We start from the raw sequence: 22,528 nt of genomic DNA, 5'->3' as shown, positions 1-22,528 counted from the left end.
AGAACATGAACTGAGGGGTGATAGAACAAAACACCTGTTGGGCTAACAAGAATATATTAGTGCATAAAAAATTTCCTGCTGAATAACTGTTCTTACTGTGGTCATGCTATGTGCAACATAAAACCTATACCATTTTCTTCTGTTTGTCTACTTGTGGAAAAAAATTAGCCTGAATAAAATGTGAAATATATATCAGTTGGCTTTAAATGCAAAGATAATCTGTTTTTGGCTCAACTATATCATATCCAAAAGTCTTCTTTGATAATATCATATGAAAAAATGTGCATATGTACTTGGGTACATTTCTTCATTAAAGTTTTTCTTAAATATTTCTCAATGTATCCTTACAACTAATACACTTGATCTTTACAACAGAAGTAAAAAAATCACACAATAGAAATGATTTTGTTTTATAGTACTTTAGGTTTCCCATTGTTTTGTTTTAGGAGTTAAAGGGCATCACTGAACTGATACATTGCTTTCCATGGTCTGTGGGATCCATTGGAAGCTCTTGTTCTTCATCATTTTGCTCAATTTGTAGAAATCACCGACTCTTATCATTAGTGGCCTGCTTTAATGTTTTGAATTCAGGGTTCACTCTCCAAGTTTGATCCTGGAATTAAATGCTGAGGAGTACTGGAAGGGTTCTGTTTTGAAGTACCAGGGTTTCCATAGTGGTTTACGTGTGAACGTGGAGCCATATTTGGAGAGAGAGGTTGTCTAGTTGGAAGATGGGAGATTGCTTGGTAACTTTCATGCTGAGAAACTAAACAGTGAGCTTCTTTAGAGGATTACAGAGGTTCAGTCCATGGTCAGCTGACTCTAGAGTTCTGGGCTGAAGGTGATGCAGAACATTATGGCAGGAGGCCATGGCTGAGCAAAGCAGCTCAGGATATAGCTACACAGAAGCAGTGTGATGCCTCTCTCTTACTTCTATCCAAGGCTTTGAGTTCACATCAGGTAAACTGGTAGACAAACTTTTAGGCAAACCTTGCTTAAAGATTACTTGTTTCAGTACTTTTCTTTAGGATCCATGGACTTCCAATTCTTGGAGAATCTAGGGCATATTATGTATGTGAGCAAAATGTGTGGCTTGGTATGAACTCTGGATAATTGATCAGTTGAGAGAAACCTGCTTGTGGCATGTTTCTTGGAGGAGGGCCTCGGATTGATCTTTTCTCTAGTTCTGTTTCCTCATTTTCTCCTCCACAGCTTTTACTTCTGTGTTGTCCTTCAGTGCCTCTAAATTCAGATTAAGGTTTTGTGGTGAGAGTCTGAACATGGTAAAATTCAGCAGTGAGGGAAATAGGTAGGAAACCTTGTTCATCCATATTTCTCCAAAGAAAGAGATCACATTCCAAGTTTTCTATACTCAATTTGATGCTTAACATGCTTTTTAAGCAATGCTTCTTTGACAGGCTACTCCTGTACACCCGTCATAGTAACACATCATTCTGATGTAAAGTTCTGTTTGAAATGGCTGATCCATCCTTGCACCATGTTCTCAGTAACCATATGACTAATCAAAGTTCATTATGTTTCATTTCCCCTATTATTATGAGGTGACTGATTTGCTGTGGGTTGACATCTTGACCCAGGTCTTTCTTGAGGGTCTGGTCTTACATCATCTAAGAGGAGTGGTACCCACTTGTATTAATTACAATTAGTCCAGTGTTCACTAATTCTCCTGGTGTTCACTAATTTGCTATATCACTGAAATCACTGGCCTTACTGACCTTGTTGGTTTTCTTTGTGTTGAGTTTTCCTGTTTTTATAATTTGGGGAGAAATGAGTGAGGCTGCCACCTCACCAGCTGCCTTAGCCATATTTTACTTATTTAATTAATTTATTTTTTATGTGGTGCTGAGGATTGAACCCAGGGCCTCACACGTGCTACATAAGTGCTCTATTGCTGAGCCACAGTCCCAACCCCTTAGCCACCTCTTAAATTACTATATTGTAGCCAACCAAAATCAGGGAAATTTAAGCTCAGCATTTAGTTTTGTTCAGCACCATACACAAGCCCCCCACATCAGTGAAAGGCAATCTAAAACTAAGATTTGTTCCACTAAGTGCTTTTTGTTGAACATGTTATCATTCACATTGCAGAGACTGGCTTGTACCCTTCTCAACCCGTGGGGTCTCATTGGCTTCAAGGTCCAAAATTTTTAGCAACTTATGTGATAGCTTCAAATTCCATGTGGTGGGACATGAAGGAAAATAGGCTTTCATAATACTACTGCCAAGAATGAGCACCCAGGACCCTATTAGCAACTTTTACTATAGAGATTAACACGTTTATCTCCTTCAAGGTTGGTATAATTTTGAATGTTGACTGCTTTGGCCTCTGATTATGGGAGGTATGGGGAAGCTCTTGAGGAGGTAGGAGTGAGCCAGGTGAATAGCAAGATCCAAACCAGTAAGGAGTCCAAATATAATAGACAAATTCTCCACAGAGTTAGTAAAGGCCCTTAGAGATTGGCAAAGAGGGCCAGCTAATGGCGTCTGGCTAAATTTATTAACTTGCTAAATCTGCAAAGCTATGAACAGGTCCAGTGGGAAATTTTTTGAGTTCCTTTTATGCCACCATGTAAGTGTGCATGATCTCATTTAGTGGCAAGAGACATTACTGGATTTAATGCAGTGACATCATGCAATGTCTTGTGCCAATATAGGTAATCCCCAGGTGTTATTACTCAAAACATATTTTGCAGACATCACCCCAATAAGTTTTCTATATTAGTAAAGATATGTCATGAACTGGAAATATCAGGGTAGTATCTCAAGCAATTATAGAAAGCAAGGAGTAGTCATGTCCAGAATATCAAGGACTGCTTCCCCTCTTCCTTTGTGGTTTCAAGGTGAGTCACTGGGAACACGGGGCAACACTGGAATAATGGAATTGTTTCCTGATTTGGGGGCATTAGCCCACAAACCCAGTAATTGCTCTGAGTTTTTGATAGAGCATTAGCCTTTGCTAAAGTTATTTACATTATGGTCTGGTGTATTTTCCTGAAAGCAAAAGGAAGGGATTAGTCCAGCAGGTAATAGAGGGAAAAGGGAGAAAAAATAAGTCTTCGGGATGGTGGAGAAGTTTTGATCCTAGATCTTGGGAAAGCTGTCCACATCTAGGATGCCCTCTGCCTCTGGGGAGAAACCTCCTTGGTCAGCTTTACCTTAAGGTCCCCAACAGGTGTCATTGTCAAGAGTCTGGAGGGGTGCCACTGAGTTGAGAGATGTAGATTCAAGACTCAAGGCCTTGAAGATCTGATGCAGAGAGGAGCATGGCATAGTTTCTTCTAACAGTCATTTCCAAAATATTGTTGTCATTTCCGAACACTCACTCTCCAGGTTCTTAATCATGGAAGTTCTGGTTGTCATCACGTGGTGGGACATGAAGAAAAACAGGCTTTCACAATAATGCATTAAGACCTTGCTCTGTGGAGTCATGTGAGAGTTTACGGAGTGGGAGGTATGTGAGGTTCTATCACTGGGGGATGGGCCTCAGCATCTGCTTCTCAAGGGGTCAGTCTTTGTTTTTCCAGTAGGAATGAATCCAATTGCCATCAACTGGTAATACTAAGGCAATCCAGTCTATTCATTGAAGTTTTGCCTAATGTCGTGTCTGTAGCATTTTTTTTTTTTTAAAGCTGTCTGACATCTTGTGCAGAGCAATCTGTTCTTCTCTCACTGGAGATTGCTCCAGGAATGCCTTGTACAGAAAACACATTTTCTCGTAACTGTAGCTACTGTTACAGCATCAGCCTGTCTCCATGGGAAAGTTTCTATATAACCAGAAAATGTGCACTGAAGGTGACAAGTGAATGAAATCTATCATTTCCAGCATGTATTTCTTATGGCTTTTATTTTCTTACCAGAACTATAAACTGGATAAATCCAACGTGGGTTATAAGCCAGTTGGACAATTTTAGAATCGTTACCCTACTGATGTTTTGTATTAATTTGGATCATTTCATCTCTTCCATGATGAATCTTGGAGTACAGAGATTTTAATCATGGAAGCTGTGAAGACTTAGCAAGGACAAGGCAGCCATCCAAGTGCTTCATGAGTACACGCTTAGCAATGTATATCCTCTTAAGTACCAATTTTGTTTCTACAGTCCAGGTGCATAGCACTATTTATTAAATAGGTTATGATGGGTAATAAGACTTGTGTCACTCTTATTGGAGTTCATTCAAATTGTATAACTTCACAATTTTAATACTGGTTAAATTAGCAGAAAAATATACAAAGACATTTCCTTATTGTGCTTGATTTTGGGTTAAACATCAGCTTGATGTTTACCAGCCAGTCAGTTTCTTTGTTAAAATTCTGATAACCAAAGGAATCACTTTCCTTCCTTCCTAATTTTCTTTCTTCCTTCTTTTTCTTTTGGTCCTTGGGATTGAACTCAGGGGTGTTTTACCACGGAGCTATATCCAGAGCCATATTTTTAAATTTTTAAATTTGAGACAGGGTCTTGTTATGTTGCTTAGGTTCTCACTAAATTGCAGGTGCTGCCCCTGAACTTGTGATCCTCCTCCTCTGCCTCCCAATTCACTGGGATTATAGGTATATGCCACTGTGCCTGAGTGATCTTTTTAAATTTTTTTTTAATATTTATTTTTCAGTTGTAGTTGGACACAATACCTTTATTTTATTTATCTCTATGTGGTGCTGAGGATCGAACCCAGGGCCTCACACATGCTAGGCGAGTGCTCTACCGCTGAGCCCCAGCCCCAGCCTTTACTTAAGCAGATAATGCTTTCTGCTGACTACAAAATTCAGTAGCCAAACTTACTAGAAGCTCCCATTGCTTCTCTGTGTCTGATCAGCTTATCACCTTATAGAGTTCCTCGAGGTCCCCAAGCATTCAATTGCCCAGCAACAGCATATCACAGGATCCAGGCGGAATCCTGAACAATGTTCATCTGGGTCAGCAAGGTCTCAACCACTGACTGGCTAGGATGGGGCCTGCCTTGGCCAACTTCACCATACTATTTAGAGCAATCTTTAAAGTGGCTGACCACTTGAACTATCATCCTGACTACAGAGCACCAGAAGGGATTCCAGGCCAAAGTCAGAATCTTGCTCCAGTGCCCAAAGCTCCTTCTCTTGGACAGTCATATCCATTAGGATTCTCACTCCATGAGCAGCAATGCCCCTGTTATTATAGGTTACAGCATTCTTGGGCTAATTTGACTAAGTCAGAAAATCTGGAGGAAGAAGCCACATTTCCTGGAGCTATGCTGAGCAATGTCTGCTGGTGATGCTCCCTGATAGTGAGCAAAGCACAGGAAATATCCCTAGCTTTAAGTCATCATGTGTCCAGAGGGCACATTCACAGAGTGGATGTTCTCCCTACTTCAAGTATCCAGTGTTTTATTGGCAAGGAATTTCAAGTCTTAAATAGCAGGTTTCTTTACTGCTTTCCTGGGATCGTTCTTCAATACTGCATCAGAATCTGAATTTGCTCAAGTGTGTCAACCAAGGGTGAAGATGTAAGCAGAGTAAAAAGTGTGCAAGGGAACAGTCACCATTTCGGTGGAAGGATAGGACAGGACCAGCTATTGTAAAAGCCAAGGAGCCCTGGAGGTCAGAAGTGCATCATGCTGCATGTGCTGGAGGTGGAGATCAACTTCAGCTTCAAGTCTACTGGTGTAGGTAAACCTTGAGTCTTTTCCCAGATTTTTGTTATAAATTCCTATAGCAAGAGAAGTTGGCAGCAGCAAAAACAGCAGCTTAAATTTCTACATTATCATGTGAATCCAAACTCTGACGAATACAGGGCTGAGCATACTTCCCCTCAGGAATTATTGATGCCAGATTTCCCAACAACAGGAGTGTTATGGCGCTTGCCACAGGATCATTACTAAACATCATAGAGAACATTCTCTTCACAAATTCATTTAGAATCTTCTCCATATGGTTCTCGCTTTGTTGTGTAACTTTAAGAACACAGAGCCTCAGGAAATTGCTTCCAACTCTGAAAACATCAGATAAATTTAGGAATGCAGAATGGATGAGAATAGAGAATGGAAGCCTCCGAGAAGTCCTGAGAAAGCAAGTCCTACTTCACTCTGTCTACTATTTTTGACATGTGTTACAACTTTGTCCAGTTTCATTAAGAACAGGGTTAGTGTCCAGTTCCTGTCTGCTATAGCTGGCATCATCTGCCATGGAAGACTGAGTTGAGTTTGGCACCATGACCTGAATAGTGACTCCACGAGCTGGGTCAGAAAAGTGGCAAACTCTGCCCCAGCACCTCCGTCTTCTTCCACTGCCTTCTTGCAGATTTTCCCTCTGTGTCCAGTCAAACCAGGTTTCACACACATCCTGGAATCATCTTAAAGTTAACATGCATCTGCACTTGACAGAATGCAAGAATGTCATTGAACACCAAACTGATAGTGGCTAAGGAAAGCAGCAGATAGAACAATTAACTCTGGGAATAACTGGACTTAAAATGGTTATGTTTGAAGATCATATGGAACTTTATTAACCATACTGATGCCATTGACAAGAAAATATGATTATTTCTGTTGCATGCAACAGTTTTTCTGTGTGTGTGTGTGTGTGTGTGTGTGTGTGTGTTTGTGTGTTACCATCTAGGGGTATCAGGTTTGTTGTCTCCACTCAGTAAAGAATTGAAGAATAGGACACAAAGATAACAACCAAGTAATAGATTTATTGAAAGAGCAAAAGTTATCAGTAACAGACTTCTCCAAAGAGAAGGGGCTCCTGAGCCAGAAGTCCAGTGGGGAAGTTTTGGATTGTTCTCTTTGTAGTCCCTGGAATTTCCTCCTTTTCTTATCTCCTCCCTTCTCCACACTCTTCACACTGTTGTTCATTGGTGTCCCCAATATCCATGCATCTATTTTAGTTTTTCTATTGGATCCCCTGCTTAGGGGCACTAGTATGGAAGTGTTCATATAATTGGGTCCCCTGCTTGTGTCCACAAGCATTTCCATCAACCGGGAAGTTGACCTCATTGGAAGGCCCTCTCCATACTTCTTTGGTCTGGATCTGCCCCTGACTTTCTTCCTCACCACCTTTCCCTGGCTAGCTATGCCCTTCTACATCTCCCTCGTGTGTGTGTGTGTGTGTGTGTGTGTGTGTGTGTGTGTGTGTGTTTGTTTAATAAGAATGGGTCCTTGTTAAGTTGCCCGTGCTGTCCCAAACTCCTGGGCTCCAGTGATTTCCTGCCTCAGCCTTTGGAGTGGCTGGGACTCCAAGCACATGCCTCTGTGCCAGGCTCTTACATGCAACATTTACAATAATAATTAGAACTATGACTGATGGGGCTGGGATTGTGGCTCAGCAGTACGAGTACTCGCCTAGCACATGTGAGGCCCTGGGTTCGATCCTCAGCACCACATATAAATAAATAAAATTAAAGTATTGTGTCCACTTACAATAAAAAAAATTAAAAAGAACTATGATGATATAATACAAGCATTATTAGATTTCTAGGTATTTCATATAGTTTCTGAAACATATCAATAAAATATTCATACAAACATAACTCAGTGAAATTTTAGCATTACTTATTATTTGACACTGCTTCTTATATAATCCAATATATTGAATAAGCCCAATTAGTTCAATATCTCTTTTTATAAAGAGAGAGATCCTTTAGAGATATGCAAGGGCACATCTGGAAAATTAACTTCAGGACAAGAAAAAGACTTAATTCAAAATTTGATTTTGTGAAGTTCTTCAAAAATATCAAAGGAGGGCTGGGTTGTGGCTCAGCGGTAGAGCACTCGCCTAGCATGTGTGAGGCCCTGGGTTCGATCCTCAGCACCACATAAAAATAAATAAAATAAAGGTATTGTGTCCAACTAAAACTGAAAAATAAATATTAAAAAAATTTTAAAAATCAAAGGTTTAAAACATTTGGTCAAAATAAGATCAGAGATCATCACATTTATTTTATTTATTTTTTTTAAAAACAATTTCTTTTAATATCCATTTTTTTTAGTTGTGGCACGCTACCACTGAGCCACAACCCCAGCCCAGATCATCACATTTAATCAAAGTGATATTAACACTTCAAAGACAAATACAGAAAATTACAGTAATTGAAAAACCTTAGTTCTTTTAACAAAAAGAACTCTGTTTTTAAATGATCAGAAACCTAATAAAGAAGCACAAGAAAATAACACAAAGCACAAGATTATCTTGGTAGAACAGATTCTTTGCCGTTTAGGCCAATTACCTTAAATGTGAGAACAATCCTTCACAATTTTCAATTAAGAGTTGACCACACTAATTTGACGCAGGAAGATTGCAAGTTCTAGGCCAGCCTCAGCAACTTAGTGAGACCTCAGCAATTTAGTAAGACCGTGTCTCAAAATAAAATTTAAAAAGGCCTGGCTATGTAGCTCGGAGGTAAAAAGTACCCCTGGGTTCACTCCCTAGCACATAAATAAATAAGTAAATAAATAAATAAATAGCTGATCAATACTCAAAAAAAAAAAGTTTTTTTTTTTTGGGGGGGGGGGGTTGTTTTCATTTTTGGTATTAAAGATTGAACCCAGGGTCACTTTAACACTAAACTACAGTCTCAGACCCACTTTTTGGAAAAAAAAAATAAATTTGACACAGCTAAGTGGCTGTGTCTGGCCTTGTAGCCTTGAATTTGTAATCCTTCTGCCTCTGCCTTCTAAGTTCCAGGCATGTTTCACTGCATGTGGCTAAAACCTTGTTGTTTTGATAGTAAGGACCAGATTCTAGTTTTTGCATTGTAACTTAGATAGTAATAATCAATTTTTAGAAAAACTTCTAAATAATTTCTTTTTTCTAATGTTAGCTTGGTCACACATAGAATTCCTTTCACACAATTCATCTTCCATAAGCCTTCTACAATGTTCTTAGTCACTCATTCTATTAACTTCAGTTTCGTATGTCAATTGGAATTTACATTCCTGCATATCTACCGAACACTGAGAAGCAATCTGTTTTAGTCAGATTTTTCTGCTGCTGTGACATAAAGACCTGACCAGAACAATTGTAGAGGAAGAAAAGTTTAGTTGTGGGCTCACATTTTCAGAGGTCTCAGTCCATGGACAGCAGGCTCCTTTCCTTGGGGCTTGAGGTGAGGCTGAACATCACTGATTGGCAGAAGGAAGCAGCTCACATGACGATCAAGAAGCAGAGAGGGAAACTCCACTCTGAAAATACTACACATACACCCATAGCCATGCTCCCAACGAACCCCTGCTTCCAGTCACCGCTCAGTTAATCCCAGAAGGGATTAATATGCTGATTAGGTTAAAGCTATAACCCAATCATTTCTCCTCCAAACCTTCTTGCATTGTCTCACATGTGAGCTTTTGGAGGACACCGCAAATCCAAACCATAGCACATACAATTGTGAACTCCACTCCAGCAATTGTACAATGGCAAGTCTATAAACTGTAACTTCCAGAATCAAGTGCTGTCTCATAGTGTAATTTGTCCTGGTGGCACAGAACCTGTTAATAACAGTTCCAATATCTCTAGTCTTTGTATCAAAGAAACTGTAGAGGGCGCAAAAATTTAACACAATTCCCTTAGCTTTATTTGTTTTAAATCACCCTGAGAATGAAATTCTTGTTTGTATGGATTTCTCTCACCCCAACTTTCCATTATTGTTTTTTTTGTTGGAGGAGCTTCCTGGAAGGAAGGGTGCTGGGGAGGGAAGGGGCATCTCTCCCATGATAGGGAAATGCACTAGAACTGAGTTACATCCCCAGCCCCCAACTGTTCATTCTTGATTTGAAGGAAAAAACAAAACAAAACAAAAGCAAATCATTATGATATAGGAAGAACATCTTTTACATGAGAATATTTCGTACATCTGTTTAACTCATTTATTATGAACAATTATGTTTGAATTGCTTGTAAAGATGAGACATCAAACAGCTAACCATCATGTTATATTTGGCAGACAAATTTTGTACTATAGAGATCACTTAACTCATTTTACTTGTAAACCTAAGTAGGAAAAGTTGTGTATCTGTATCATATCGAATACTGAAAACCCTAAAGACACGCCTGTTTTCATTAAACCAACCATATTCTTAGGAATCAAAGATTACTCAAGTCACATAAAATTGAAAAGAATACGGGTTAGTTCTTATTTTTCAAAGGAATACTTCATTTGTATTAGAGTTTATTTTTCTTAAAGCCAATTAAGTGGAACTCTTTTATGATTTAATTTGCAATTAAAGTATTATAATAGAAAATCTCACACATATATTATATGTAAAGATCTACATCAACATCTAAACAAAACCAGACTTTTAACATTTTTCATTTCAACGTTTGCCCACCCACCTGGTATGTATGTATGTATGTCCCTTTCTAAGGAAGCTACACAGACTGTGCTCCTGGTAGCTTTGGAATTTCTTTGAACAAAAATGTGGATTTAGAAAATTTTATATAGTTTAATCTCCTGAATATCATATATGTGTAGTTCAGAGGGTGGACCCCCATTGTACCAGCAAAACTGCTGTTTTAGTAACATCAAGTATGAAAATAATATGTTGATAATTTAAATTTCTGACATCTGAATTCTCATGTTAGTTCATGTAGTTATATTTGAAAACATGCAAGTCGATTTCAATAAAAGTTTTAATGTTATTGTTTAATTAACTTTTAATACAGAGGTCTTCTATTTTTTTTATTAGAAAGTGCAAGAAAAAAAAAAGAAAAGCCAGAAGAGCTCAATCATTTTTAAAAATTGAGAATTGCCAATCAAGAAAAACCATGGGAATCTATAGCTCTAATCCTAACAGTATTGTCATTTTATATTTTTATTGATTTTGGTTCTGAAAATAATCTCTTCCATGACACTGTAATCCCTTGTTATGGTTTGGATGTGAAGTGTCCCCCAGAGGCCACGTGCTAAAGGCTTGGTTGCCAACCTGTGATGCTACTGGGAGGGGATGCAAGCTTAGGAGGCGGGGCCTAGTTGGAGCCTCTGAATCGTCAGCAGAGCCTTCCTTTCTCTTGGCTTCTGGGCCATCATGAGGTGAGCAGCTCGGCTCCACCATGCGCTTTCTGCATAATGTTCTGTCTGGCCACAGGCCTAAATGCATGAAACCAGTGACTCTGGGTGGAAACCTCTGAAACTGTAAGCCAAAATGAATCTTTTCTTCCTTTGATTTCTGCCAGGTATTTTGTCACAGCGATGAAAAGCTGAGTAACATTCCCCCATCCCACTTTTTTTTTTTTTTAAAGCTGGAAAAAGCCACCACTTAGATGGACATAATTTTAATGATTGTAAGTGGAAAAAAAGAAAAAAGCTTTTTTGTCTTTTTAAATTTTAGGGACTGGGTGTCGCTATACTGGGACCCACCTTTCAAGATTTGGCGCGGAATGTAAACAGAAATATCAGCAGTCTTTCACTAATTTTTGTGGGCCGTGCCTCTGGATTTCTGTGTGGCTCTATGATTGGTGGAGTTCTTTTTGACTGTATGAATGATTTTTTACTCATGGGTAAGTGAACGCTGATTTCTGCTTGTTTGTTACTATCATTGCATTTACCACATGGCTCTACATATGAAAACAGTAGCCTGCAGAGTGAAATGGGTGGGATTTTGGTATCCTCTGTGGACTGTGTTTCCATGGTTCTGCTTTCACCTTGGCAGTTCAGGGCAGTCTGTGCTGGGCCCTGTGGAAACTCAGATCAGCCCTCAGGTGTGTGTGTTAGCAATCCTTAGCCTTCTAGATCTTCACTGTGACTTAGGTACCACTTCACTGTAATTTAGGATCTTTCACTGGTTGTCCAAAAGGCTCTGCTCATCAGGGTGTAGGGCAGATCTCCTAGGGCCACAGACATTAGAAAGAGCTCCTGGAACCTGCCCAGGCTCTATGGACTCCAGATTGAAAATGAGAGAAAAGGGATGGTAAAATGAATTGAGGTAGGCTACATTTTTGTCCCTTCTGCCTCATGTCAGTGATGGCCCCAGAATGTAAATAGATGCCAAAGCTTTTATCATACTCCTTTTTGGATGAATTGACACATTTTTAAAAAATCCAGATTAATGTGATAAAATTCCTCTGGAAGCAAGGAGAATCATTTATTGCTGATAAATACACAAAGAAGCTCTTTTAATTCCAAAGCAGGTTGAAAAAATATATTTCTGCCCATATTTCTCAAAATTATTAGTACATTCCTACTATATTGATTGCATTTTGACTTATTAAACTGTTAACTTCTACTTAAAAATTCTTTAGTTTTTTTTTTTATATGTGAAATATTTAAGTAAATAATTTTTGGCCTTTCTCTTTTGCTATAAAACTTTTTAGTATAATTTATAGTCTCGTTACAACTAGTGCTGAATTATATTCATGTCATAGAAATTTACATTTTGTAGTCTACAAGCCAGATAAGGTTTAAATGAAATAATGTCTTGTAAGAGCTTCTGCAACCCATGATTCATGGGTTCCCATAGGTAAATTCCTGATTACACACTTTTTAAAAAAATACTTTTTAGCTGTAGATGGACACAATGTCTTTATTTTTATGTGGTGCTGAGGATTGAACCCAGTGCCTCACACATGTGAGGCAAGCACTCTACCACTGAGCTACAACCCCAACCCACGATTACACACCTTTAATTTGATCTTATTTTGTGCTGGAAGTGATGACCATAATGCATATTCTTTTTTTCCTTTCTTTCTTTTTATTTGGTTCCAGATATGGAACCCAGGTGCACTTTACCACTGAGCCACATCCCCAGCCCTTTTTATTTTTGTGGTTTGAGACAGGGACTTGCTAAGTTGCTGAGGCTGACTTTGAACTTGTGATCTTCCTGCTTCAGTCTCCTGAGTTGCAGGGATCATAGGCATGTGCCACAGCGCCTGGCTTCACACTGTTTCTAAATAGTTGCTTTTTACCTTTTCTTCTCAGGGATGTCAATGTTAGCTACTACAGTTGGTCTTTACATTATTCCTTTGTGCAAGAGAGCAGTATTACTGATAGTCATGATGTCTGTCCTTGGCACTTCAATAGGTATTCTGGATACAGGTAAGTGAATTCTTCAGTGTCACCTCTGGGAGAGCAGGTGGTATTAAACTATCACTTGCTAATAGAAGGGAGATCAGTAGAGTACAGCAAGTGAATCAGGGGGAGGGAGGAAGGGAAGGAAAGTGAAGGTACTGGGGAACGAGATTGATTAAATTATATTATGTGCATGAACATATATGGCATAAAGAATCCCACTAGTATGTATAATTATAATGAACCAATAAATTAAAAAAAAACTGTCACTTGCAATGCTCTTGAAATGACATGGGCTTTCTGAGTGGGTCATTCAGAATCACTCTTCTATCAATTATTCTTGCTAGTCAGGGTATCAATTTTTGAGCCACCAAATGTAAAGTGAACATAAAGGATTTTGTTCTGTGGGAGATTGTTGATTTATATTATCTAAACAGGGAAGGACACCTTCCTGTGGCTAATTCCAGTACAGAGAAACAAGCTTTCATTTTGTGATAGATTTTTGTTATTGTAGTATAAGGGATTGATGGTTCACTAGGATAAAACAAGTTTGGAACCCTTATTTGGTGGTGAAAGAAGAGAAGCAGCCATTCAATTTAAACTATACCCTTGTTTTGGAGTGTTTTTGAGTTGAGAGAAACCCGTATTGTATGCTACCTTGGTTTCCTTTCTTTTCCCTCTCAAAGTTTCCTGCCCCGCTGCAGTCGAGTTAATCCATGGGTCATCCAATGACACAGGTGATGTTTATTGAGGGCCAAATCCAGCTTTGAAGGTCCACTTTCCCATTCTAATGTTATCAGATACGGCAAGGAAATATTTTATGTGTCAGGCTTAGTTTGGATGTTAAACTACAGGGTAGAATTATACATTCATCAGAAAATATCTGATCTTTTAAAAAGGAAGCCAAACAATTGATGCTTCCAGTCTTTCACTTTGCAGGTGTCCAGACAGGGTGAATGCAGATGCTGAAAGGTGTTCTTGTTCCGGGTAACGGGCATACTAGAATCCTACAGTATTCGGGTTCCTCAAAGTGTATTTTGCATCTGGTTTATACATAGGTAAATGATGTTCTTAAAGTGACTACCAGTTCCAAGAAAAAGAAAGCTTTAGTAATTGGCTACTATCTGATGGTCATATTTGTCTAGTAAATACATATATATTTTAATTATTTAGAAACAAATAGGTGAATAAGCATTATTTCCCAATACAGTGTTAGCACTGTTTTATGAAAAGCTTTGGTTAATGTGCTTGGAGGTAGTGGTTTATCAGCTTATAGAATTCCAGCATGCATGAGATGTCATACACTTAGTTCTCTGGTGGTATTGGGTTAGAGTTCCTCAATCAGAGAACTGGGTCAGGTGTCATGTTCGATAACTCTGAATATTGCAATGTGCAAGCCACATGATACAGACTCAGCCTTCTTTTCTTAATTACCTTTTTCAGCGTTACTGTGTTTAACATAAATCATTTCCCCATCTTTCATTGGCAGGTGGTAACATCCTCATTTTGGCTCTTTGGGGGGACAAAGGAGCCCCACACATGCAGTCATTACACTTTGGTTTCGCCTTGGGTGCTTTTCTGGCTCCACTTCTGGCTAAATTGGCACTGGGTACCTCAGTGTCTGCTGAAAACCACACAGAGCCTGCCTTTCAGCCTCCAGCCACCAATGGATCATCTGAAGCTGACTCAGCCCCTCTGTTTGGATTGCCTGATGACATGAATCTATTCTGGGCTTATGCTTTTATCGGTGCTTATATTTTCATAGTGTCTGTCTTCCTGTTTGCTCTGTTTTTTAAGAAAAGCTCAAGGCAGGAAAGAGCAAAAGTATCTGCTCAGGCATATCGAAGAGCTGAATATCACAAGACCCTTCTCTGCCTCCTTTTCGTGTTCTTCTTTTTTTATGTTGGAGCAGAGATAACATATGGCTCCTATATTTTCTCCTTTGCCACCACCTATGCTGGCATGGAAGAAAGTGAAGCCGCTGGGTTGAACTCCATCTTCTGGGGGACCTTTGCAGCCTGCAGGGGCCTGGCGATCTTCTTTGCTGCCTGTCTACAGCCGGGCACCATGATTGTGTTGAGCAACATTGGCAGCCTGGCTTCATCTTTATTTCTGGTGCTTTTCAACAAGAATCCACTTTGTCTCTGGATTGCCACTTCGGTGTATGGGGCCTCAATGGCAACCACGTTTCCCAGCGGTATTTCCTGGATTGAGCAGTACACTACCATAAGTGGGAAATCCGCAGCCTTTTTGGTAATTGGTGCAGCCCTGGGAGACATGGCTATTCCTGCTGTAATTGGTGTTGTTGAAGGACAATATCCAGACTTGCCTATTGTTCTGTATTCCTGTTTAGGATCAGCAATATTCACTGCTGTTATATTTCCTGTGCTGTATAAATTAGCCACCTTGCCTCTGGATCGCCAGCGAAAAGCTAACAGAATGAGTGAGGACAAGAAAGCTGTGCCCTCTATTTCTAGGCTATAAAAATAGAATGAAGAGGGGGATGCATAAAAATGGGATGAAATGGATTTTGAAGTGTTTTGGAATGAATGACACAATGAGTCATCCTTTAAAAGAGATGTGGAAATATTTTGTTACAACTCGTGGTCAGTCTCCAATCTCTTCCAATCTCTTCAGATGTGCTAACCTTTGCATCTTCTGCAATTAATACTGGTGATTCATCTATGAAGCACCTTGCCAGAAGTTAGGACAAAAAAGGGGCAAACACTTAGGGAAGATGGATTATTTATGTACTGCCCTGAATAATTACCACTTTTGAAAAAGCCAGCCACAGGAGAGCATTCACAGATTTTCAACATGCTCTGGGGACACTGAAATAGGATGTCTGTTCCATTTGTAGCAAATGCTAAAAAGTTACAAAGTGTTGCATACTCCCCAGAGTCTTCCATAAACTACCAAGTAGTATCTAGTCAGGAGACTAGTGTTTGGCATAAAGCTGATTAAGTAATATTTTATGGTCTATACCTTTCAGAACGTGCCAAGAAGCCATTTGTTTGAGAACTTGGGTAATGTCCTAAAAGAGCAAAATGAGGGAGGAATGGATTGAATTTGCTGTGTAAATATCCATGCATCCGTAACCCTGGAAAGTTCAGTAGTTTCATGAAAGAACATCTTTGGTGGAATAAATGCTTTTATTAATTGCTTTACCTTACCTGTAGGGTTAGACCAAAGAATGCTATGGACTCACTTGATTTTTGATTTCCATGAAGAGAACACAGCAGGGCCCAGGAGACCTGGCTCTACACTGAGAGACTTAACATGTCTATCATGTCCTGATCTGTGATTCGAGAAATGAAAATGAAATGATTGCCTAAGAAAATCCATAAATTTCAAAGTTCCTACAACACATCTCCTAAATTAACCCATGTGTCAGTCCATCCTTTGTTTTTAATGAGAAATGAAACAAAAATTTTAAGTATATGCTACCAATAATGAGTAGGTTCCAATTTAATATACTTAATTTTAATATATTATTTGAATAAATTTTTTGAAGAATAACTTTTTGGTGCTGAATTTAATTGATCCTAAGACATTCATTTTTACCACACTTTTAAAATCTCTGACATCAGGATATACCTTCCAATCAATGATCATTAATATTGTGGCAAAGTTAGTTCCATGTTCCCCCTATACATATATAAATATATAATAATGCTCTATTTTACAATCACTATCTCAGATTCAGTTAAATACAGTAATTCTTTCCATTATGGATATTAAAGAGTTTTGCAGAGTTTTCTTGTGTTTTTGTTTTTGCATTGCTGGGAATTAAAGTCCTGATCTTATGCATGCTAGATAAGCACTCCACCACTAAGCTATCCCTGCTCTGAATTAAAGTTACTTTTATGTGTTAATTTTCTCTCCATTTATGTTAGGGGGGATGTGGCAACACTATTTTGATTTCAGAAGCTGTTTCGAAGTTGGCTGCAGTAGAGCTGCGCACAGGGTCTTTCAAGGCCTTTGCCTACCTCCGAAGCTGAGTCTGAGCTAGTTTCAGGATTGGATCTTCACTCATTTTTGAGTAGAAATCACATAATAAGCTCTGCAAACCAGCCATCGAATTTAATTTACAGTGAGGCACAGGGATTGGACTACTTATGTCCCCTGTGTAGGGCTCCCCCTCTCTGAGTTGGAAGTACCTGAGAAACAAGAGTAAAGAGGAGAAGGTGGCTTGGTGTCCAGGCAGCCAGATGAGAAAGGCATATCCCCATGAGCAGGACAAAATTGGTGTGTCTATCTTCTGATAAATGACTAGAATTGATGAGAGATTTTGGTTACTTCTTTCCAAGTTTTATGCTAAATCACATGTGATTTCCATCTGATTGCAGGATGTTTGTTTTCTTGTATCCAACTTCTATAAATTTGCTTTTAAAGAAAAAATTGGTTTCGTTGTCTTAATGAAACACAACACCTTTCTTGACCGCTGCCCATTCACCTTCCATGCCCAACACAACGCTGGTTCACACTAAGAACCTAACAACTTTGGAGAAGGCTGATGGAAAAGTTAACACCAAAGAGCCAGGTGTTACCTTACCCTTAACCTGAGCTTGGCAACCACCTCTGGTCCATTCACAGCTTTCCTCAGGCTGTTGGGTCTTAGGAGCAGTTGTTTAGCTGCCAGAAAACTCATTACCACAGGGATTCTACTGCCCACCTCAACTTTTAGAACACAGAAAATGTAGCCAAGGGAAAGAAGCATGTTAATGAGAATGTGGCAAAAATTGGGAAATCGACACCAGAAAATTTACTGGATTAGACAATCCAAAATGTGAATGGCTATTGTGTTAGTCAGCTTTGTTTTACTATAACAAAAATCTGAGACAATCCACTCAAAGAGAAAAGATTTACTTTGGATCATAGTTTTGGAGTTTCCAGTTCACGACTGCTTTTTGGGGGGAGTAGTGCAGCACATCATGGCTGGAGCATGTGATGGAGTAAAACTGCTCACCCTGTGCCCAGGAAGCAAAAGAGAATGAGAAGGGGGCCAGCATCCCAAAGCTACTTTAAGGCACACAGTTTCTATGACCTAAAGACCTCCCACTAGACTCCATTTCTGAAAGGCTCCGCCACTTCTAATAGCTCTGCTCTGGAGACTGACTCTGTAACACATGGGCCTTTGGGGGACTTTTAAGATCCAAACTATAGTATTTATCCCTAACCCCAAAAGGCTCTTGTCCAACTCACTTTCACCATCTGTCCATTCACCCAATATGAACTTGCAAAAAGTTCCCAAAGAGGACTGTCCCAGTATTGTTCAATATTCCAAGTTCAGAATGTCCTCTGAGAATAAAGGCAAACTCTTAGGTGTGAGCCCTTGTATACATGAAAAAGGAAGTTACATACTTCTACTATACAATGGTGGCACAGTCACAGAGTCAATCTTCCCTCCAAGAGGAATAGAAAGAGGGATTGGATTAAAACGAGACCTGAACCCAGCAGGAAAACATTACATCCTACAGGTCCATGTCCAGCATACAGGGTACACTGGGGCAGGAAGTGTGCTCCCATGTCCTGGACAGCCCTACCCCTATGGCATTGCTGTTTTAGCCCACATGACCACTTTCTTGGCTGGCTCTATTTAAGGGAAGCCTGCAGCTTCCCTTGGCAGGCATTTCACAATTCTGGCATTGACTTTCCTGTGGTCTCCATTTTAGTTTTGCCTTCATCCCCACAAATCCATGTATTGCCCTCCAAGGAGCTGCTTATAGGGACTGGCACCTGTCACATACTACCCTGCTTCCCAGGGTTTCCTTTGAAATATTGATAGAGGGCTCCATTACCCAATAACTCTCTTATTCTGCTTATCTGAAAAATTAGCACCATGTGCACAAGGCTGAGGTCTATCACCATAGACCCCCCTGATGGGCCCACATAAACCACGACTGCAGTGGCCTCTGAGTGTCCTGCTAGCTGAATACAGGGAAACCAATCCATAGGTATGTTAGGCACCAGCGTTCTTTCCACAAAGGAAAGTTTTTCAAAGAAATTTACACTTCTGCACTTTTGAGCCTGTGAAGCTTGGGGTGGCCTTGCAGATCTCTGAGATGCTCTCAAGTCCTCCTTCTTATAGTTCTGGTCCAAAGCACTTGGCTTCTTATTACCAGTGCTAATGATTGCACTCTCTTTTCTGAAAGTTTATGCATGTTCCTTATCTGGGAAAACTGTGAATTTAATTTAACTTAATTTCACTTCACTTCAGATATCATTTTGTTTTATTTTCAGTTTTGTTTAGTACTATGAATTAAATCTAGTGGTGTCTACCACCGAGTTATATCCCTAGCCCTTTTTATTTTATTTTTTTGAGATAAAGTCTTGCAAAGTTGCTGAGAGTCTTGCTAAGTTGTTGAATGCCGGAGTCTGGCTGCAGCAAAATAACCGGGGGGGTGACGAATAACTTGTGTACGCTGATACAGCAGGAGTAGGAGCCGTTTATTGCAGGACAGGAGCAGTATTTATACATTCCACATAGCTTATCTAATTAGCATAAACTCGATACAGCACTGAACCAATAAGAAATCTCCACACTTAATGGCTCGCTTTTGTTACTTCTCAAACCACTCCCTCTGGCATTTTGCCAGGCACCATCCAGACTTGTTTACGAACTCTAACATTCCCCTGGCTAAATGCCAGGTGTTATTTTGACTTGTTTACAGACTCTAACAGTTGAACTGACCTCGAACTTGCAATCCTCCTGCCTTGGCTCTCCAGTTGCTGGGATTACATGTTTGTACCACTGTGCCTGGCTCAAACTGTGAATTTTAAAAACCTTTCTGCTCTGTTCCTTTTTGAGCCAAATTGTCACTGTAAATTTAGGTATAAGCAGTCAGTAATACCTATATCACTACTTAAATGCTTTGCTGCTATCCAATATCCTCTACCAAGGAAACTAGCCCATCATCTTCAAACTCAATCTCTCACATAGTTTCGGGGCCCCGGGCAAAATGCTTCCATTTTTTTCCAACAGTGTAACAAGGATGGCCTTTAGCACTCTCCTCCTCCTCCTCCTCCTCCTCCTCCTCCTCCTCCTCCTCCTCCTCCTTCTTTTTTGTATCAGGGATTGAACTCAGGGGCACCAACACTGAACCACATCCCAGCCCTATTTTGTATTTTATTTAGAGACAGAGTCTCACTAAATTGCTTAGCGCCTCGCTGTTGCTGATGCTGGCTTTGAACTCTTGATCCTCCTGCCTCAGCCTCCTGAGCCACTAGGATTACAAGCGTGTGCCACTGAGCCTGGCTAGCACTATTCTTAATAGAGTCCACATTTCCACTGAATATCTCAGGAGCTTCATCTTTACTGTCCACATTCTTCTCAGCTTTCTGGTTTTCTGAGTCACCCATTAACCTCTGCTTATAGCACTCTGGCTTTCTGTATAAAAAAATTTCAGACTCCTGTACATCCCCAGGCATACAGTAATGACAGAGACCCAACTTCTTGGCACACATTTCCTGTGCTAAACAGTTTCTATTACTGTATCCAGAAATAAGAAACTTATAAAGAGAAAAGGTTTCTTTTGGTTCACTGTTTTGAAGATTCCAGTCCATGATTAGTCGGCCACATTTTGTGTGAGCTTGTCACAGAGCAGGACATCATGGTGGGAGTATATGGCAGATACAAACTACTCACCTCAAAGACAGGAAACAAAAGGGTGTGAAAAGGGGGCTGGTGTTCCACAGTCCACTCTTCAATGTGACACTCCTAATGAACTGGCATAGCTGGGACTCTGTGCCCATTAAACAATTACTCCCCATTTTACCCACTCACCTGCCTTTGGCAACTACCCTCCTCCTTTCACTGTCTATGACTTGCCTACTCTGCGTGCCTCATACAAGTGGAGTCATACAAGATTTGTTCTCTCATTACTAGCTCCTTTCACTTAGTATAATGTCTTCAAGGTTCATCAATGCTGTAGCATGTGTCACATTTCTTGTTCAGCCTGAATAATATTCCAATCTTTGTGTATTCCACATTGTATTTATCCATTAATCTGTGTGTGGACACTTGGGTGTTTCAACTGTTTGGCTGTTGTGAATTAATGTGGGTACAATTAATACAATTAATAACACAAATAGCCTCCAAGAACTATTTCTAATTCTTTTGGAGTTCTTTTTTTTATATACCCATCCACTTAGATCATATGGTAATCTTATTTTTAATATTATTATGGTTTAGATAAGAGATGTCCCCCAGAAGCCCACGTGTGAGACAATGCAAGGAAGTTTAGATTGGGTTATGAGAGACTGAACCTAATCAGTGTATTAATCTACTGATAGGGCTTAACTGTAGGCAGGTAGGATGTGGCTGGAGGAGGTGGATCATTGTGGGTGTGCCTTTGGAGTATAAATTTTGTTTCGTGGAGAGTGAATTCTTTCTCTGCTTCTTGGTGCGAGGTCCTGAAACGCTTTCCTCCACCACATGCTTCTGCCATATTGTTCTGCTTCACCCCAGTACCCAGAGGAATGGAGCTGGCTGTCTATGGACTGAGATCTCTGAAATCGTGAGCCCTGAAATAAAATATTCCCCCTCTAAAACTGTTCTTATAGGTCTTTTGGTTACAGCAGTGAAAAAGCGGAGTATGGCAAATATTACCGTGTATTTTTATTATTTGGTGGAGATTTTGTCTTATTAAATTTATTCAAAAGAGACCAGCTATGGAAAAAGATAGAGAATATATACTTTTTTATTTGGTAGAGATTTTGTCCTAATCCATTATATGCCGCAGAGACAAGTTATAGGAAGAAGATAGGGAATATATACTTTTAAGTAAGTATTACCCATTAATATCAGTTCAGCATCATCCAGGTAGGGAAGAAATGAATTTAAAAAGGGATTTTTGTCAAGCATCTCCCTCAACCTTTTATCATTTCTCCTTCTAATTTTTGTTCTGTGTTTTGGCAAGGGTTTGAGATTTTAGCAAGTTTTATGCACCATAGACTATTAATGAACCTCTTCTCCTGTCCTGGGAGTACCAAGTATCATTATCATATGTTTTGAGATTGTATCTGATTTTCTGATAACTGAATGGTCCTGTGTCTTGTGTTCCTTAGTTTATAAACATGAAGATCCCTCTGACAGCCTGGAAGCAGTGGGTGTGTGTTCAGGGAACCACGGTCTGGCTGCTCTTTGCCTCTCTGACCCCATGTCTGACCCTCTGTGGGATTTCTTCCGGTCCTTCCCTTTTTATGATACGTAGTCTGAATATTTCTGGTCCAGAATGCAGAAGGAACTTTTTGCCCTGAGTAGTCACTATTGTTCTTATTGGGCCTAACCTCAGCAGTTGCTGATCAGCCCTTCATGAGTTTCCCTTGGTTTGATGCTGCCTCTCCCTTCTAGAGAATGGCCTCCTCCCTGTTTCTGCCTCCACCGGTCCAAATTCAGGGCCCCTTCTAGTTAAAAGGTAAATTCCCCTTTCCGCTCCATACCAGGGGCTGAACGAACCTTGCTAATAGGTGCCTGAGTGAGATTGGCAGGTCCTGGACTGATGACCTGGTTTATCCTTTTAATCAGAATG

At 39.8% G+C, this 22,528-nt stretch overlaps 1 protein-coding gene and 2 pseudogenes across 1 annotated transcript; 1 reads left to right on the top strand and 2 right to left on the bottom strand.

The window, feature by feature from the left end:
* Nucleotides 1-1,067: 1,067 nt before the first annotated feature.
* LOC114086722 (la-related protein 1B-like) lies at nucleotides 1,068-3,730 on the bottom strand (annotated as a pseudogene).
* A 991-nt stretch (nucleotides 3,731-4,721) lies between these two features.
* Nucleotides 4,722-6,208, bottom strand: LOC114086723 (integrator complex subunit 7 pseudogene; annotated as a pseudogene).
* Nucleotides 6,209-11,325: 5,117 nt separating this feature from the next.
* Nucleotides 11,326-15,479, top strand: LOC114086970 (sodium-dependent glucose transporter 1-like). The gene is made up of 3 exons (XM_027928403.2): nucleotides 11,326-11,488; nucleotides 12,906-13,022; nucleotides 14,485-15,479. Exons 1-3 carry the CDS (start codon nucleotides 11,440-11,442, stop codon nucleotides 15,477-15,479), a joined length of 1,161 nt encoding a protein of 386 aa, XP_027784204.2. The 5' UTR covers nucleotides 11,326-11,439.
* The last annotated feature ends 7,049 nt before the right edge of the window (nucleotides 15,480-22,528 follow it).

The sequence above is a fragment of the Marmota flaviventris genome, chromosome 6, assembly GCF_047511675.1.
Source record: "Marmota flaviventris isolate mMarFla1 chromosome 6, mMarFla1.hap1, whole genome shotgun sequence".
Lineage (NCBI taxonomy): Eukaryota > Metazoa > Chordata > Mammalia > Rodentia > Sciuridae > Marmota > Marmota flaviventris.
This window is presented reverse-complemented; position numbering and strand designations above follow the sequence as displayed.

Bases quoted from the DNA above. Each gene is read 5' to 3' on its own strand.
- LOC114086970 (XM_027928403.2), top strand. From the start codon at position 11,440: ATGATTGGTGGAGTTCTTTTTGACTGTATGAATGATTTTTTACTCATG. The intron at 11,489-12,905 runs GTAAGTGAACGC...TTTTCTTCTCAG, and splicing joins GAATGATTTTTTACTCATGG to GGATGTCAATGTTAGCTACT. The intron at 13,023-14,484 runs GTAAGTGAATTC...TTTCATTGGCAG, and splicing joins AATAGGTATTCTGGATACAG to GTGGTAACATCCTCATTTTG.